A 17613-nucleotide genomic window follows, 5' to 3' on the forward strand; every position below is an offset into this window, starting at 1 on the left:
GTTGATGCATAACACGAAGGAAAGAAAATTAGGTGTTGTGCATAAAACTGCAACAAAAAACTACACACGCTTGTAAAAGATAACAAAAGAGAGTTTGTTTATTATGATCGCCATGTCCATGGACTGTATGTGCCCATTAGGGACTGTAGGGGGCACTCAAACTCACATCTATCCGACTGTCTGCAACAACAGCGTGCGTCACTATATCCAATAATAACACCGGACCGACGCGTTTTAAACCGAGAGGACCTCAGATACATTCTTAGAAATAGAGCCCACGCAGGGAATACATCCTTTCTGCCGATATCCGGGAGGATCCAACTGAACCGTCGGTGCCACTGAGTCGCCTCGGAGGGACGAAGAGATGTTAGCCAAAAGTGACTAAACTGTGCTCAGTGGGTGGTCCCCGCCCGGCTGCAGTTCATCTCTTTAATGTGTCTGAGTGCGTTACAATGATGTGAAAATGACCACTTTCCCCCTAACAATGGGCATCTCTTGACTGGCAGCATGTGTGCAAGCAACGTATCGTTTGTGCATCAACATATGTGGAGGCTTTGTGACACAATCCAGAAGTATTGCACAGATTTGAAAAAGAAAAATAGCAAAAGTGTGTTGTGAGTTATACAATCATTTGATGCGTCTTGCATGGAGACATTGGATGATGCTCGGATTAATATGGATATGCAGGATAAGTATATTAATAGATACTGATACACTACATGAATAATTACAGTGAAGAGTGAATGTTTCGTGCTCTTATTTTTTTTAACAAGTAATTTTTTACTCATCTTTCAATTCGGAGTTCTCAAACTTCCATAATCGAATAAAAAGGAATAACTTCCATAAATAATTATATATGGACAGATTCAACTTGAGACGTGCATGTTAAGAAACGTGAGCATGTGATTGGCAGAGCAAATCCCTTTTAATCTTTTTGACAATGTCTACGGGTATTTAATAGGGATTCATAATCATTCATTCAGTATGTATGGGAAAAAAGAGTTTAAACAGAGCCTCTGTATCCTGAGGGAGTGGATCTTGACAAAATGATTTCTCAATGGAAGAGGGGCCTCATTAGCATAACAATTGTGGGAAACTGCATGGATCTACTTTTCATGAGGACTGTAAAAAAGGGAAATAAATGAGTATACCATTATATATACTGATGAGAGAAATCGTGGCTCTGAGTTATTCTTAAAATCATTGAGTTGTGATAATCATGCATAATCATGCACAGACAAAATATATAACATGTTATACATAAACACTAAATATAGATGGAATAGGACTCAATTGTATAGGAATGTTTGAGTAGCCCTTTAAAACCCTTAAAGCAGATATAATTGAAAAAGATAAAATAGAAATATAATAATAATAATGGGTGCGATTTTGAAATTGCTTATACAAAGCTATTGCTCACCTGCGTGTGCATTGTTGGTTATACAGCTGTTCAAATTATGAAAATTGTGTATTATTTGTTTATAATTACTGAACACTTTGGCAGATTCATTATTTAATGTGTTACCAAGTGGGCTCCAGTTTGCTTCAGCAGGGGTTCCCGTTGTATTTAATGGGTTGCCAACAACATAGGGAACACTTTAATTTGGCAATTCTTGCCCATATTATCTCATTATTGTGTACGACTTACCGTTCGGTTGCCCAATCGATTATAGAATTGAAATGACCAAAAGTCACCATGTTACAATGAAATGTCAATTTCCTGATTTGATGTGATAAGGGGATTTCAGTATTATTACAAAGTTGTGACACATTTCTCATTCAATGCGGGTCTTTTTTTTGTTTCGATGTATGAAAGTTTGTTTTTTTATTGTAAAAGTGTAAAACTATGGCACCATAAACCTCTCCGGCCCCGGGGCTTCAGAATCAGAATCAGAATCAGAATCAGAAACAGTTTTATTGCCAGGAATGTTTACACAAACGAGGATTTTTTTTTTGGTGGAAGGTGCAACATTTGGACATGACAAACAAACAACAATCAACACGACAGAAAGACAACAAATAATGTGAAAGTGTTTGGGTGTGTGCTTCAAGTGGTGTGTTTTAGTTAAAAGTGTATGTTACGCGTGGCGTGTGTTTAAGTTAAAGTGCTGACTGTACCTTTAAAGACTCTAGTCCCAATTAATCCTAAACCCCGCCTCCGGAGCAGACATCCCATGAGTCATAAAGTTTGATGTCCTGCCCAAAGTTTAGACCCGACTGGAGCAAAAAGTTTTTTTTCTTTCTGGAAAGTGCGCTGCAGAGATTTGCTCTTCGTACTATGAATCTCTCTTGTACGAATATTGACTAACAGCTTAAACTTTGCCCGAAACACAGCAGAAGTGTGTTTCTGGTGGTGTTTTTTCTTCGTCTTTTGTCGCGACGTGTGCTTTCTTTTCTTTTCTTTTTTTTTTGGTGGAAAAGTTTTGGGCCGGACGACAACATAGATTCCAGTGTGGAGTAGATATGCGCTTTGTTACATTCTCAAGAATGCCAGCAAGAAACAACAGGAAAGCGCTGTCTTTCACTGCAGATTTCGACAGCTAACACACTTCGGAAGAAAACGAAAAGTACTCGACTGTTAAACTTTAGAATGACCGGGGATAACTTTTTCTGACTGTCGTCGAGATTTCCAGCTGTGTGAAAGAAAGAACAAGTTTGGGATTGGCTCAAACTACTTTTTGTGAGTTCCTGAACGCGACATATTCGGACACCCACCCTCTCACATACAGTTCGCAGGCTGTTTTGGGGCAATGGATCCGACCCAGCACAACCCTCCTGCGGGACACCAGATCGTCCATGTACGGGGCGACTCCGAGACAGACCTGGAGGCTCTTTTTAACGCCGTGATGAACCCGAAAAACACTATCGTGCCCCCTTCCGTACCCATGAGGATGAGGAAACTGCCAGACTCCTTCTTCAAACCCCCTGAACCAAAGTCCCATTCCAGACAAGTAAGCCCGCCCTGTCAATCCTCTGCTCCTTCCCAGAAAGCCCGAGCGCAGGCCCGTCCTGGTGGGACCCGGGGCCCTCGGTCCAGGAGTGGGAGCCGACAGTCCCTTCACATTTCGGATCTTGCCATTGCTTAAAACGGCAGATTTTTTGGAGCCTAAATTATATTCTATTATAAACATTATTTATATTTCGGTCTTCCACTATTTTTGTAATGTTCTGTAAAAGTACATTTGCGTAAACAAGTTGTTATTGGATCTGTAATCACTGCAGAGGAAAGGCCAAAGAGCCTGTGTGTAAAACTGTGTGGAAGAGTCAACAACATTATCCTCAAAAGCCGTTTGTTTGTCTTTTATTAGTGGTAAACAAAACAAATAGTATTACTTTCAGTGAGTTGTCACATTGGCTGAACCCGCACGGGATTTGAGCCAACGTGCACGGACATATGTAACTGTTCAGGTTGTTTAGAAAAGATAACAGTGATGTTGACATAATCAAATACTATTTCGTGTGTTTGTAATCAAGATAATGTGCTATTATAAAACCATACGATAGTTCAAATCCTGCTATTAAGCCCCCACACACGCACACGCACGCACAACTGTTGCTTGTGGTCTCTGGACTTTTTTTCCTTCTCGTTAGTGCGCATGCGCTGTTGTATGCTCTCAGTGCCACACGGGCCTTCGCCTCATCCTTGAACGACTCTCAAACTTGCCTCCACATGCAGATGAAACAAACCAACATCTGTGGGAGACGTGGCTGAAATGTGAAATCGGAATAATTCATGCAAACTTAATGTGCACCAACAAAACAACATATATCCTTTACGTGTCCTGTCGTTCCTTGAATCCTTACTATTATTGGGCAACTGCCCTCAAATACATTGTGTTTCTATTACAAATTAAAATATTAATGTTATTTTTATAAATACCATTTGTCCTATTTGTGTAATGTCCTCAATTAAACGAATGTCAATTATAGAATAACCATGACGCTATAACCTTTTTGAACTTTAAATATTCATACTAACTTCTACTTTTGGACAAACATGTTTTGCTTCAGCATAACACACACTTTTTTAAATGAGCGTGTCTCCAAGGGGAAAATTGTCGGACTGCATTCAAACTGCCTCTCCTTCAACACAGGTCAGCAACGACGCTGGGACCGGCGGAGTCCTCACACCCCACCACGTCCGAGCACACTCGTCCCCGGCCTCCCTTCAGCTGGGTGTTGTTTCCGGTGGCTCCCTGGCTTGCATGCCCCCGCCCTCCCCTCAACATCTCCGCCAGTCTTCGTATGAGATTCCCGATGACGTACCCCTGCCCCCGGGGTGGGAGATGGCCAAGACCGCCTCTGGCCAGAGATACTTCCTCAAGTAAGTATGCTGGCAACAAGTGTCAACATTGTCTTGCATTATACAGTCTTTGAGAAACCTGGAGCGCTTTGACAAATGAATGGGCGGCTTTGAAAGTAGTTGGAAGTGTTTTATTTATGTTTGTGTGTATAGCACATCGAGTCACCAGCCCTGCAGACATCCCTCTATCCTACTGACACCATTTTGGTGAAGGCTATGTACTGTGAATATTTGTTTTGACAGACATGGCTTTACAATTAATTCATTTTTTCTCTCCATTATATAACATCTTAAAATTGCAACAAGTTCAGAAGAGCCACTCCAGGATGTCCAGTCACCATACCATGTATTCATTATAAATAATACTTGAGCATCTCTTTAATGTTCAACAGAGATGCATCTTAACTTGTGTGCCACATATGCAGCATTACAAGTTTGAAGAAGGGGACATTTAATCTTGCGCTAATGTTTTATACAAGTCCAACAACCGGAGAAGTGGCCTTGGCATGGGACTCCCATTGTACAGCTCTGTACAGTGCATATTGTGCTGACAATAATTTGCAAATCTGCTGCGGTGCACAATGGTGGCCAGTGTGCTCAAAAAGAGACAATTGCGATAGTTGAATTGTGGGTTATTACATTTGGTGGCATCTGAAAACAAGTGAGATGTCTTTTGTGGGGCTGCTGCTGTATGTGGTGATTCTTTTTCTTAGGCTCAGGTTTCAGCAGAAACAATGGATCATTGTAGCTTCCCCAAACGGCAAAGGACAGACGTCTCTGCAAAGCTCAGATGCTAAGCAGCATATCTCTTCCACATGGATGATCCAGAGTATACTTTCTTTAAATAGTAGGTAGTGGTTACACCCATCAGTTTATCTGTGACATTTGGGGCTGGGAGGGTTTTTCTCATGCATCTGTAGTTCTGCACAAAATCTTTCAGAAAAGTGACGTCCTGAATATAATCGTCTCTCTGTGAAACGTTTGAAAGTTTATTAAAAAGCTCAGCAGCTTGTTTGTAGAGCCGAGTTGACGTTGAAAGTCGTCATTCTTTCTCCCCTCGGAGGCAAAATGTTGTCTGTTCTTGAAAATATTACACTCTGACACGGGGTCTGAACAAACATGATAGCCTTAGATGTACTTGGATCCCAAAGAAAGCTTTCAGTACCAGATGTTTTACGGTTTCACATCTGGAGAACATCTGGGCCGTTTTGTAAAGGATCTTCTAAAATTGTACGGAGGAGGAGGAGGATAGAGACACATGTGCCTCCAGACAATGAAGCAACATTGTAAACAAAACTAAAGTTCAGCTTTGGAAAAGCCAATCTTGTATAACCTTAGTTCAAACATTTGTTGCACTATTACATTTATTGTTGTAGGAAAATGTCAATTTCTTTTGGAAAATTGAAAGGATGTGTAATTAGTTTCTTGTTGTATAACAAATTGCATAATTTCCAAAGAGTTGAGTTTTTTTCTCCTGCTTTCATACAGAAGACATACAGATAAATAATGATTACCTCTTATTAGAGATGCACCGATCAGGTTTTTGGTGCCGATCACCGAAATCAGTATCTGCCGATCTGATAATACCGATCACGGATCACGGTGTCGATTGAAGCATTCTATTTATTGTGTAGCATTATTGCCTAGGACTATGAGGAAATACATTTAAAAAGCACCTCAAACATTAAAGAAATTACCGATTTCTTTAAACATTTAGGACTTTTACTTTGAAAAATGTCCTAATTGATACATTAAAATTGTTTTATTGCTATTGTAGGGGATTTCAGATATGTATGGAACACATCTGCATCATTCATTTCCTGGAACTCTTGGGCAAATCTATATACAGGACTTTTCTTAACATACAAAAGTCTGACTTATTTTTATAAACTCTTCCTTGGTACAGTAAAACTGTTTTAATGTTAGCATAATTTAAGCTAAATATCAGAAAAGATCTATAAAGATACAAAATCAGTTCATTGTTTAATTTTATATGCTAGTGTATGATTTGTCGTCATCTTATTTTGATAAACGGATGTTGTTTCACGTGGTTCTTTCCGCTAACTTTGCAAAACCGGATGTTGTCACTTAAATCCTTCTGCTAACTTGATCAAAACCCTCGCGCGCTCCCGATCGAATGCGTTTACCGTGAGCATCAGTCTATAGCAGGGATTCCCAAAGTGTGGTGCGCGCACCCCTGGGGGTGCGTGAGCTGTCTCTAGGGGGTGCGCGAGAGGAAAAATGTAATGGTGGTCTAATGGTGTAATAATTAATATTAAACATTCTCAGGGCTCTCAAGTGTCACGCATTGAGCGTGAGACTCACGCATTTCGGTCTTAACTCCCGCACTCCCGCCACACATCGTATTTCTCATGCTGAAAAAAACTCTCGGCCATTCAATGTTTGAATGCAGGGGTGCTCAATACGTCCGCAGAGCTCCGACGCCGGTCTGCGCGCATCGGGACGGCGCAAATAAAAAGTCACTCGCCCCCCCCGTCAACAACTCTTCTCGGAGCAAAGAAAAAGTCACTCGCACCCCCCCCCCCCCCCAACTCGCAAGGTGTGGGGGATTGGGGGTGCGTGAACCCGGTCGGGATGTAGAAGGGGGTGCGTGGCCTAAAAAGTTTGGGAACCGCTGGTCTATAGGGGCAGACATGTGAGCGTCGGCTGAGTTGACCCAGTGATTCAACTCGGGGGACGGGGACGCCGCTCGGTGCGTGAGGATCCCCTCGTGGACCTCTCACTCTGCGGCCCTCGCCGGGCGCATCGTCTCCGTTGCGGTGCGCGGCGATTGAAACGTCTCTGATAGTTCTCGCAGATGTTACGTCATCTGATCGGCCGTTTTGAGAACGCCGATCAAAACCGATAATGGGAATATCGGCCGATATGGATCGGCGCCGATCAGATCGGTGCATCCCTACCTCTTATTGATTTGATTGATTGATCATTGATAAAGACGCAATTTAGATTTTGTACTATGTAACAGAGATTCTTACTCTATACTAAAAAAAAAAAGTTATCTAAATCCTGACTATTAAATGCCGTCCTGTTTTAAAAGGGCATTGGCTAAATATTCATAGAATACAGATTTTTAAGTTGTTTATTTTAGTCTTTGCTCGTCTGTGTTTACAAGTCAACTCCAAAACCGTTTTCTAGGGCTTTGACAAACTAGTCTGGTCCCTGTTGAGAGCCGTGTTTCCACTGGCATGTTGTACAACTGGAGTGAGTGTAGTACGGTGTTTGTGTTCAAGTAAGGGAAAACTCCGGGAGACATCTTCCATACGCGGAACATCAAAGTGCAGATATTTGATCTGGAATACAGGCGGCCTCAGCAGAGCTGCTGGAAAAGACACTCCCCTATTTATAAACAGGGTTGTCTGACCGAGACGCGTTGCAGGAGGAGTGAAGTCGGGTGGGGGTTGGGAGTCTGTCACCAGCCAGCAGAGCCAAGCAGAGAACAGGGGCTCACATTTCACTCAGGTGACCGCTGGTGTCCTTAGAGATAAATCACGTTTTAAAATGTTCAATAAATACATGTTTTCTATTACACTACCGACTCATTGGTGGGGGGGGGGCTCGGTGAGTCACATCGGACGCCGATGTCCTACTCCCTTTAAAGGCCCGGCTCCGCTCTGGCATGAATGGAGCCGTGGTGCTGTGATGGCGCCTCTTTTGTGTCAATGGAGTTAAATAACAGGCATGTGGAGATGACTAGAAGAGGGGCCAAGAGAAACTCTGGCCCTTTGTCCCCGCACTGAAACAGTGATCTTTATTCAGACCACAGGCCTGTCAAGACTCATGTGAGCCTTCCCAAAATAGTCAAATGGTTAACTTGAAGTTTTAAAGATGGCGGTGGAAGAGGGCCTTCTTAGGACTCTTACCATGTTCCTCCCATCCGAAACGGTTGATGGTAGGAAATCGAGCTTGTGCAGGAGGAACGGCTTCAAGTCCCTTCCTATGAATAGTGATTACTGCTGTAACAATTAGTAGATCATTGTCTTGGTCAGTACATGATTCTTTGCAATATATTGGTCATTTATTGAGGAAATGTATAACTATATTCGTCTGCAGTTTCTGAATGTTTTCTTTTAGGATATTTCGCTGTTCTCGGTTTTCTATCATTGTATATTTTTTATTTCAAACTGTTATTGATGTCTACTTAGGAAATGCTAATATATAAAAAAAACGGTCAAGAGTCATATATGAGCAATCTGCTGCATAAAACAACTCTATTTTGTTGTGACTATAAGAACCTTAAGCTGAGGAGAAGTCTGAGAACACTGAGAGAATGTCAACAAAGTCTGATGACCTTTCCTCCTCTTTCTTCCAGCAGTGTGCTGTGGCCTTTGATTTATGACAGCAGGGGCAGGGAGGTTGGGTCACCTTGCTTGGTGCTGGGGTGGGGGGCAGGGCCGGTCTCCAGGGCTGGGTCATAAACTAATGAAGGTTTCTAATTTAGACACACCGGTAAACTAGGAGGGGTAATCACCGTTTCCGGGCGCTTATTAAATGCAGCTTTGAATGAGCTTTTAGTCCGTGGGAAGTCAGCCCTAAGCAGAGGGAAGCTTTGGGGGTGGGGGGTAAGGGGGGGTTGCTATTGTCTGCCCTCAGGGGCAGGTAGAGAGAGCTCTGTGTTGATGGACACTTTTGTCTTTTCTCAATTGGATTTTAAACTGTTTTGATGAGCTTGGTTTCTCGTAACCAGAATGGCTGACTCGCCTCTTTCCAAACTTTAACAGGGATTTGTAAAAGGAGGACATTATTGAGCAGATTTGTTAATACCAACATTTAATACTACATAGTAGGCTACTACTGATTTTAACACTGTAAATTGTGCCTCTATCCTGGTTAGAAAGGAACATAAGGCAGGCTGAGCACCAGTGGAGCTTCAGTGTACACTATATGGGGTTTCCTGGACATCTGGTGTCCTAAAACCAGTCAAAGAGCCCCTATTGGAGCCGGAAAGCTCAACGTGTTTATTTGGACCGTATGCTCTTGTTGTATGCAGTCCATATCTGTGTGGTGCTGATTTGGACTATGATATTAACATAAATGGCAGGTTTTAAAATCTCCAACATGAGCAAAGAAAAATTACAGTTGCAGTGATTTCTGCTCGTCCCTGGCCTGCTGTTTGTGCTCCACATTTGTTGTCGACTTGTTACATCGTAGCAGAGCTGACTGTCTATTGTCTAATCGCTTGGCTCCCGCTGATCTCGTATTCTCCATCTTATGTAAGCATTGTACGTACCGTAATATTTTAAATATCAACAGTTATGTCATTTACTTAAAGCTTGACGTGATAAGCACGCTAATTGGATTTTAAATTAAGCTGTTGGGACCACTCGGCCAGTCACAAATGCTGCTGGGAAGACTGGGCTGTAAGCCTGCGTGGAGCCCTCATTTGGAGCAACTTTGTGTTTGACAAACTTTTGGTTTATTGACCACACACAGACAAGGCTCTTCCTGTTCAACTAGGGCCTGTCAGCTCGGTACACAAATGGGACTGTGAGAAGGTCCGGCTAGTGTTTACCAAAGTCTTGATGTAACATCTCTGTCCCAGACATCAATGCCTCCACTGTCACCAAGTGCATCTCCACAGAGGTGTAGTATCTGGCTCTGGGACTATCTCAGGTGGGATCGAGAGTTCCCAAAACTGCTCGAACCGTAGGACCTCGTGGGCAAGGCAACAGCAATTGGATAACAAAATAGAGAAACATTTGTATTTATGTTGTCAGTTGCAGAACCTGAACTACTGTTGAACTATGTTTTACTTTTAAAATGCATGTGAGAGAAGTAGCCTACCAATTGTATTTATTTGTGCCTATTTAGTGCAGCCAGTTTTTGTCTGAGTAATCTCGCATGACACTCTTTAAAAGGACACTTAAAATAAATTAGTCTTTTGGATTGTTCTTTGAAAATTATCAGCAGTCACACTGAACCTTCCAAGCTCTGCCCTGGTACTTTGTGAATTAGTTGCTTCGTTAGGAAGTATGATGAGACAAACCCTCCTTCAAAGGGAAACTTAAAGCCACAATAGGGTCACAGGGGTTGCCCCAATAATCTCTCTTGATGATGTCCTGCTGATAGAGAGGCAGCCAGGCATCCCCAGTCAACCAGAGTGGAGGTGGTCATCCTCATCTTAGAGGCCTGATTACATCTTGCCTCCCTCTGTGCACCCTTTAGTCATCGGCTTCAACCACCTTCCAAGCACATACTCCCTGGGTGGAGCCACTGTGGCCTGAGGATCCCATTTTTAACATTTGGCAACTCAGCTGTGCGGCGGTTTTCATCGCTGCTGCATAGCTTCACTCCCTTGTTTCACACCAGTGAAAAGCAGATTTTGACATATGGCCTTGAAGAGGGACGGTTTCAGCGCAGTGAGCGCTCTATCGGCCCTCAGATCTAGCTTTGATCAGCTGTGTTGGCAGGTAGCAGGCTCATTCTGGGTCATTTAAACCACGCAGCAGACTTGATTTTGGATGGAACGTTTCGATGTTTTGAACGCCACCCTTTTCGTGGATGTAAACAGACGATCTCCGTGTTCAGAGGTCTTTCGTACCGCTTTTATCAGACGGGGACTGTGAAAGAAGTGCAACTTTCAGACGACTTTACTTGGATCTCTTTAAAGATGTTGAACCTCAGTGACTGAATCAAAAGATTTTACTGAATTCGGCTTCACAAAGTTACTCGGCAGACATTACACTACTGAAATAAAAGTTCTATCACGAATTTCCTTTGGTGCGCACCGGCTTTCATGTTAACGGCACCGAATGGAAAAGTTGAATGCCAAATAATTTAAGCAACGTCAAGTTTAGCCTTTGTGCGAAAGGTCCCACTCCCTCCTCAGCAAGACGCATTATAAATAACGCTGACACAATAAACGCCACCTTGATAATTGGGCCCATCAGTCAAGGAGATGTCAAGTGCCTGGGTGGACCAAGAGTCCTCCTCTGCTGAGCCACAGTCGACCACGATGATAGCTTGAGCAGAAAACGAGCCGGCTCGGCAACGGGTCGCGTTTGAACTGCGTTGCTCTCCTTTGCTGCAGTACCTGAGCCAACTCGGTCTCCCCCATGAAGAAGTGAGCGACGGGCCATGTTTGGTCTTTGGTGATTCACAAACAGAATACCAACCGTCAGACTGAGGCCATATCCACGACACTGCAGATACGCAGATGTTTTTTTATTTCCACTTTGGCCTGCCAATCATTGGATAGTGGTTTACAAATGGGGTGCCCCACTTCTATTTTATTTTTATAAATTAAACGGTGCAAACCATTCGACAGAAATAGTTTAAAGCTGCCTTCTCGTCTCTCGAGGCTTGAAAGGTGGGTGTTAAGGAGTGTAGTTTACTCCTTCATTTAAGACGAGCAGCGGTTTGGATGGCTGGAGTAACGTAGCCGCTCCTTGAGTGTAAAGCTCTCTGTCCACGTGACCAAAAACACATGAAGTGTTTTGGCATGTTGGGTTGGACAACGGCGCAAAAAACGGTAGAAACACGTGTTTTAGGTCTGACCAACAGCTTGTTCGCTCTGTGTTCACTGCCCTGCCCTGGAGTGTATGTGTGCGGGGGGGCTGTCCTGCTGAGCTCGCCGTGGTGTCATGACATGTAAAGACAACACCGAGCAGTTGTGACCGCGGAGGTTGCGGATCATCAGCGATTTCTAACAGCAACTGGTGGCCTCCAGCCGTCCCAACAGTTGCCATGACATTTTTTTGTTTTATGTCTCGGCGACAGGAAGCGGCGTATAGACCCGGCCATATAGGGTTCGGGGTAGGGCTGCAACTAACGATTATTTTGATAATCGATTAATCGGTTGATTATTTTATCGATTAATCGGATAAAAAAACAAAAACTTTAATTTTCAACCCTTTATACAAAACAGGGTCCGTACGGTCATGGAAAACCTGGAAAAGTCATGGAATTTTTAAATGGCTATTAGCAGGCCTAGAAAAGTAATTGAAAAAAATAAAATCCCAAAATATTTGGAAAAGTAATGAAAATGTGTTTTATTCAAATTTTAATTTACACGGTATATATACGGTATGCTTTGGAATTATCATTGTTAGTTTAAATACTACATCTTCTCACTTTGTCACGTATAGACAGTTTTCACAAAATGTTTAATCATGGAAATTTGGTTTAAAGTCATGGAAAGGTCCTGGAGATCCACTGGTCACCATGGTGATGAACCTGTTCACTGGTCAGCATGTGGATGAACCTGTTCACTGGTCAGCATGTGGATGAACCTGTTCACTGGTCAGCATGTGGATGAACCATCACAAACAGACTGACAGCTTTCCTCTCCTGAGCAGTGGTCCCCATGTGGACCGGCCCCCTGAACAATATCAGAGACGCGTTCCGAGTTATTTAGTTTAGTTTAGTTTATAAATTTTTTCACCTGGCCCGCTGCCGTTGAGATTACAGTGAGACGCGGAAAAAATGTGAAGTGGTGCTCTTCGCAATTAAACATCTTTGATGGGACATGTCGAGTCTCGGCCAATCATCGTTCAGATGTCGACAGCGTTTGGGAAGTTAGGTTAGCTTGAATGTTAGTCCGCTACATCTACTGCTGTCACGCTGCACGGTGTAGCGATACTAACAAAGTACCCGTACGTTAAAAACGATGTGATTTAGCATATTTTTAGTATCGATACTTCATTAAAAGAGCGATCAGAGCGCACGCGCTGCTCCGCTCCGTTACATGTTGTCTGCACGCGCAGCGCTCACAGCGAGTGGCGTCGTGGCTTATCTCCGTTGCCTTTCACCGTGGAAAAATATTTTCCGCTATCCGCAACGGAATAAATAACCACGTTTTCTACGTTATACTCTTGTGGAAATGCCACACACGTCGTGACATGTAGCGCCCTGGTGTCTGGGTTCATAACGTGCTCCGTGAATGTCTCCGACGACGTGAATGACTTCCGCATCCAGCGCCACGTGAGCAGCAGCAGCCAATTAGATTTATCAACAGAGGAGCAGCTCAGCGCTGATTGGCTCTCACAACGCAGCGTTCAGTCTCTCCTCTCGCTCCGCTCTTGTTTCTCCTGCGCCGCTCTGCGCTCAACTCAACTTTGTTTATACTCCGTGACTTATTGAGCGCCGTAATAATCGTGCGACACAACGAATCGATAATGAAATTCGTTGCCAACTATTTTAATAATCGATTTTTATCGATTCGTTGTTGCAGCCCTAGTTCGGGGCAGGTCGAGTGAATGGATTATCTTTTAGTTTTAAGAATCTGGGGATGAATGACTTGGCTCTCTGTAACTTATTTACTAGATCCCACTTACAGCTCTTTGAATACAGTGCTTGGAACCGCTCGCTGCTTGTGGATTTCATCACAGGCTTCTTGATAAAAATCCCCGCCGTTTCAGGCTGAAGCCATGTTTACATCTGTTCTGATTGATCAAGCTACAAACATGGGCCTCCCGGGGTGAGAGGCTTGATCGAAAATCCAATATTTGTTCTTTCATTGGCGCTTGGAGAAGCCCAAGTTAAGGGGCTGCGTATAAGGGTTCATAATCAGAGTTCTTGGCGGCTTTGAGATGTATATTTCCATCCGTGTTTTCCACTTGTAGTGTTTGTGTACCAGGATGTGCAGGCCTCTCATTTATGATAAGCCCTCCCTTCCCATATGCCAGTGCTTCTCTCTGAGTCTCCTCCCCTGTTCTCCACCTCCCCTCTATAATAAATGTCATAGTTTCCAGAGTGGGAAGGAGGCAGTGAAAGGGGGGCGGTCAGGGTGGGGGCTCGGAGTGTAACAGGACCACAGCAACTCACGCAGCCAATGGAATTCAGAGGGATTGCTTCCGTAGATGCCCCCCCATCCCCCCTTTCTTTTCTGTAGTTGTCTCACCCCGCTCCCTGTGACCCTTCTTTTTCAAGGGGCCCCCACTTCCAGCTATTTTGCTTGGTTTGTGGTGTGTGAGGGCTGGGGGAGGGTTTGGTAGGGGATTTGGCAGCTCCTTTGATCAGTAAAGCATAAACAAGAGGGGGCTTCAAAATGGGTTGCATTGTGTAGAGGGGGGGTGCTGAGTCAGGCCCTCTCGCTCTCTGGCCTGGGAGAGAGAGCAGACAGGCAGGCTGGGATTACCGCAGAGGCCAAAAGAACCTCACTTCACCCAGCTGTTCTCAAATCTGGGCTAATGGCGCTCTTGGATCAAATTAACAGCAAGTCGTATAGAATCCCACTAACTTGAAGAGGGTGATTATTGAAGGTTTCGATTGCTCAGGGTAATATTTAATTGCACAATGAACAAACTCTTTTTCTTACTTGTATAAAATAATTCCAATATTATAAATGGGGTTGTTGTGTCATTGCAAAAACAAGCTACTGGCAATGGAGGCAAAGTCTTCTTTCTTTCTTTTTTAATGGGATGTTTCGAAAAAAAAAGAAGAAAAAAAAGAACAAGTGAATAGTGGGGTTTTAGGTCGTAGCTCAGTCTATGCCTTTGTCAAGCAGGTGAAAGCTTTGTAAATGTGGCGCCAGATTGTTAAAGCCCCTGACACTCCACAGTGTCCGAGCCACTTCCAGGAAAAAGGACCCCCTGCGTTGAGCCCTGGGACTGACCCTCCCTCAATAGAGAGGGTCCTGCTCGGGAGAGGAGGTCTTCCTGTATTAGCTTTCCATCTTAATCAAGCAACAAGTACCAACAAAGCACTAATTATCAATGCCTTCACAGAATGCAACTCAATGCCCCCTTACCCCGCCCCCCCTCTCCTGTCCGGGCAAAGACGAGCCGTAGAATAGATGGAGCAACATTGTTTGGCATTACAATAGTTGTTTTGAAGCCAATCGTAGACCCTTAGACATTTTCAAGAAGTGGTGTTCGGCTTCCCTACAGTCCCAGATGTTTGACTCGATTCATTTCTCGTTGTCTGCTGTGGTAGTCTGCTGCTTTTTTATGTGTCTTTATCATTTAGGATTTTATTTGAATTCCAAAGAATTTGCAGTTTGCCCACTTCGATTCAACTTCGAAGTGAATTACAGGGGAAAACATATCCCGGTCCTAGATTCAATTATGGGTTCAGACTGGGTCCAAGCAGACACAGCTGAGTTTGGTTTCCTGTAACAGTCATCGTTTACAGAATGCTGGCGTTGAATTCAGTGTTTTCATCAAAGAGAAACTGCTCTGAGTCATCAATTCCTGCTTGTGACCTGCTGTTTCACATTGATACGGCCCCTGGTCTGAACTTACTACTGATTACTGCTGGAAAAAACACATTGTGACAGGTTCGTGGCCGTCACCGGTAGGTTTTCCCCCCCCTAAGCCCCAAGGAATGCACAACCAGAGGGAACGTTGGTAACGTGTTTTATTTGAGCGCTCTGACCGCCGACTGTGTCTCTGCTCATCGCTCCCCTCTTCCTCCTGTCCAGCTCCTTTATGGGGACAGAGCCTCGCAGATACACAAACCCAGATTGTCATCAGCTGGTCTGATGACAATCAGACCAGCTGATGACAATCAGACACCGTTCCCTGAACCACACCCCCGCTCCACCTACTCTGCAGCCGAGCTTAAACACCCCCCGCTGCCACACACATTGATGGTCTTTTTTAGGACTTATTTATTTTGGATATCTCGTCTCCCTACAGCCACATTGATCAGACCACAACCTGGCAGGATCCTCGCAAGGCCCTGCTCCAGATGAACCAGGCTCCCCCTCCCACGTCTGTGCCAGTCCAGCAACAGAACATTATGAACCCAGCCAGTGGTATGTATACTTTGACTTCATTAAGTTTGTAGTTTTACCTGAGAAGCAGCACATGTCGCATAACAGATCAAGTTCCTCAATGTGGGATTTTCAGCATTAAACTAAATCTGATGTTTTTTCGGGCCATCTTCTTACTTTTGTACCACATACTGTAGTAGGCAGGAGCAGTCTGGTCTAGTTTTTACATGTCAGGAAGAGTCTGTGTACCTCACTTCTGGCCGATGCTGTTGGAATTTGCCCTAGGTGAGGTAAGACTGAGGTAGAACGTGACAGGTCCTGTCTGACATGTTTGGGAGCTCCGTGACTCACAGATTAGAGTTTACTGATGAAGTATTTCTGTATTCTCAAAGCGCTGCTGGCAACCTACAAGAGAATCCCTAAAAGGATACAATAATCTTGAATGTGGTTCAAGGTTATCAAAGTAATGTGCTACTTTTTGTCTTTTGATGTCACTTTCCCATTAAGCGTGTTTGTTTTTGTCCGAGCTAGTGGAAGAGATGGATGGATGAGCGAGTGGGTGGATAGATTTTAATCAACAGCAAACAGAATCGGCAATAAAATGAACGACAAACATACACAGCAAATTCAAAATGCATAAATATTACGTATTTTAAAAAGGAATAGGCTGAGGTTAAGGGTTCTGCCCCCTTAACTTAGATTAATTTAATTTATATCCCAATAATACGTAAATTAACATGTCAATAAAAATTAAAGAACGAACAAAAAATGAAAATCATAGTCTTGAGAGAGACATGGAGGACCGAGACCCCGTGTTCAGTCTGGGTCTGTTGTTTATGGTTCACACCAGGGTTTGATTGACAGCTTTTATAGACTATCCCAACTGAGCAAACGGACCTGCAAACCCAAAAGGTTTAGCGCGATAGCACACTTGGATTACATTTCCCTCTGAAGTTATGAACCTCCTGAGCCTACCTCTCCGTCGGAATCTTTTTTTTGGTATGTTACCAGGAAGTAAATCGTTTTTTGCTTTGTACATAATTTGTGTGGTCTTTAACGCTACCAAATCCATGTACTACATTATATATATATATATTAGTATATGTATTACTGCTTCTTCAACTACAGTATCTTGTAATAATGCCCAATTATGTACACTAGTACATGTGTTACCATTGTAACCGTTGCTATATGTTGCACAATTATGACTTCAAAGAACAATCTGAGGCGTGACTGAACCACCAGCATCTCCAACATTATTGTTGCCTGTCATCCCTCAGGTCCTCTCCCTGAGGCCTGGGAACAAGCTATTACATCAGAGGGAGAAATTTACTACATCAACCACAAGAACAAGACCACATCCTGGCTTGACCCACGACTTGACCCGCACTTTGGTGAGTTTGCTATAGAGAGGATTTTCTTAGATTTAGTTCTTGATTTAATTACAATAATATGTATGTTCTTCTTATTAAATTAATACACTTTATTGTCAGGAACTCCAAAATCATTGTAGCTACTTAAAAGTTAGAGTAATATGTTTATTATATAATATATTGAACAAGGGAGTCTTAACAGGGACTGCCTTTATTGGGTAAAAAGTTTCCTTGACATGATGTTTTTGAGATGGCAGTTTACT

General features: G+C 43.4%; 1 protein-coding gene across 2 annotated transcripts in view; it reads left to right on the forward strand.

The window, feature by feature from the left end:
• Positions 1-2182: 2182 nt before the first annotated feature.
• The window catches only part of yap1 (Yes1 associated transcriptional regulator), a 28515-nt gene continuing 13084 nt past the window's right edge, over positions 2183-17613 (forward strand). Inside the window, exons 1-4 of one of the 2 annotated variants that reach the window (XM_056441406.1) lie at positions 2186-2951; positions 4095-4324; positions 15901-16019; positions 17258-17371. In XM_056441406.1, the coding sequence (XP_056297381.1) occupies positions 2751-2951; positions 4095-4324; positions 15901-16019; positions 17258-17371 (664 nt within the window). In that variant the 5' untranslated portion in view covers positions 2186-2750. Of the gene's footprint in view, positions 2952-4094; positions 4325-15900; positions 16020-17257; positions 17372-17613 lie in introns of both variants that reach the window. The other variant, XM_056441407.1, reaches the window with a different exon arrangement.

The sequence above is a fragment of the Pseudoliparis swirei genome, chromosome 20, assembly GCF_029220125.1.
Source record: "Pseudoliparis swirei isolate HS2019 ecotype Mariana Trench chromosome 20, NWPU_hadal_v1, whole genome shotgun sequence".
Classification (NCBI taxonomy): domain Eukaryota; kingdom Metazoa; phylum Chordata; class Actinopteri; order Perciformes; family Liparidae; genus Pseudoliparis; species Pseudoliparis swirei.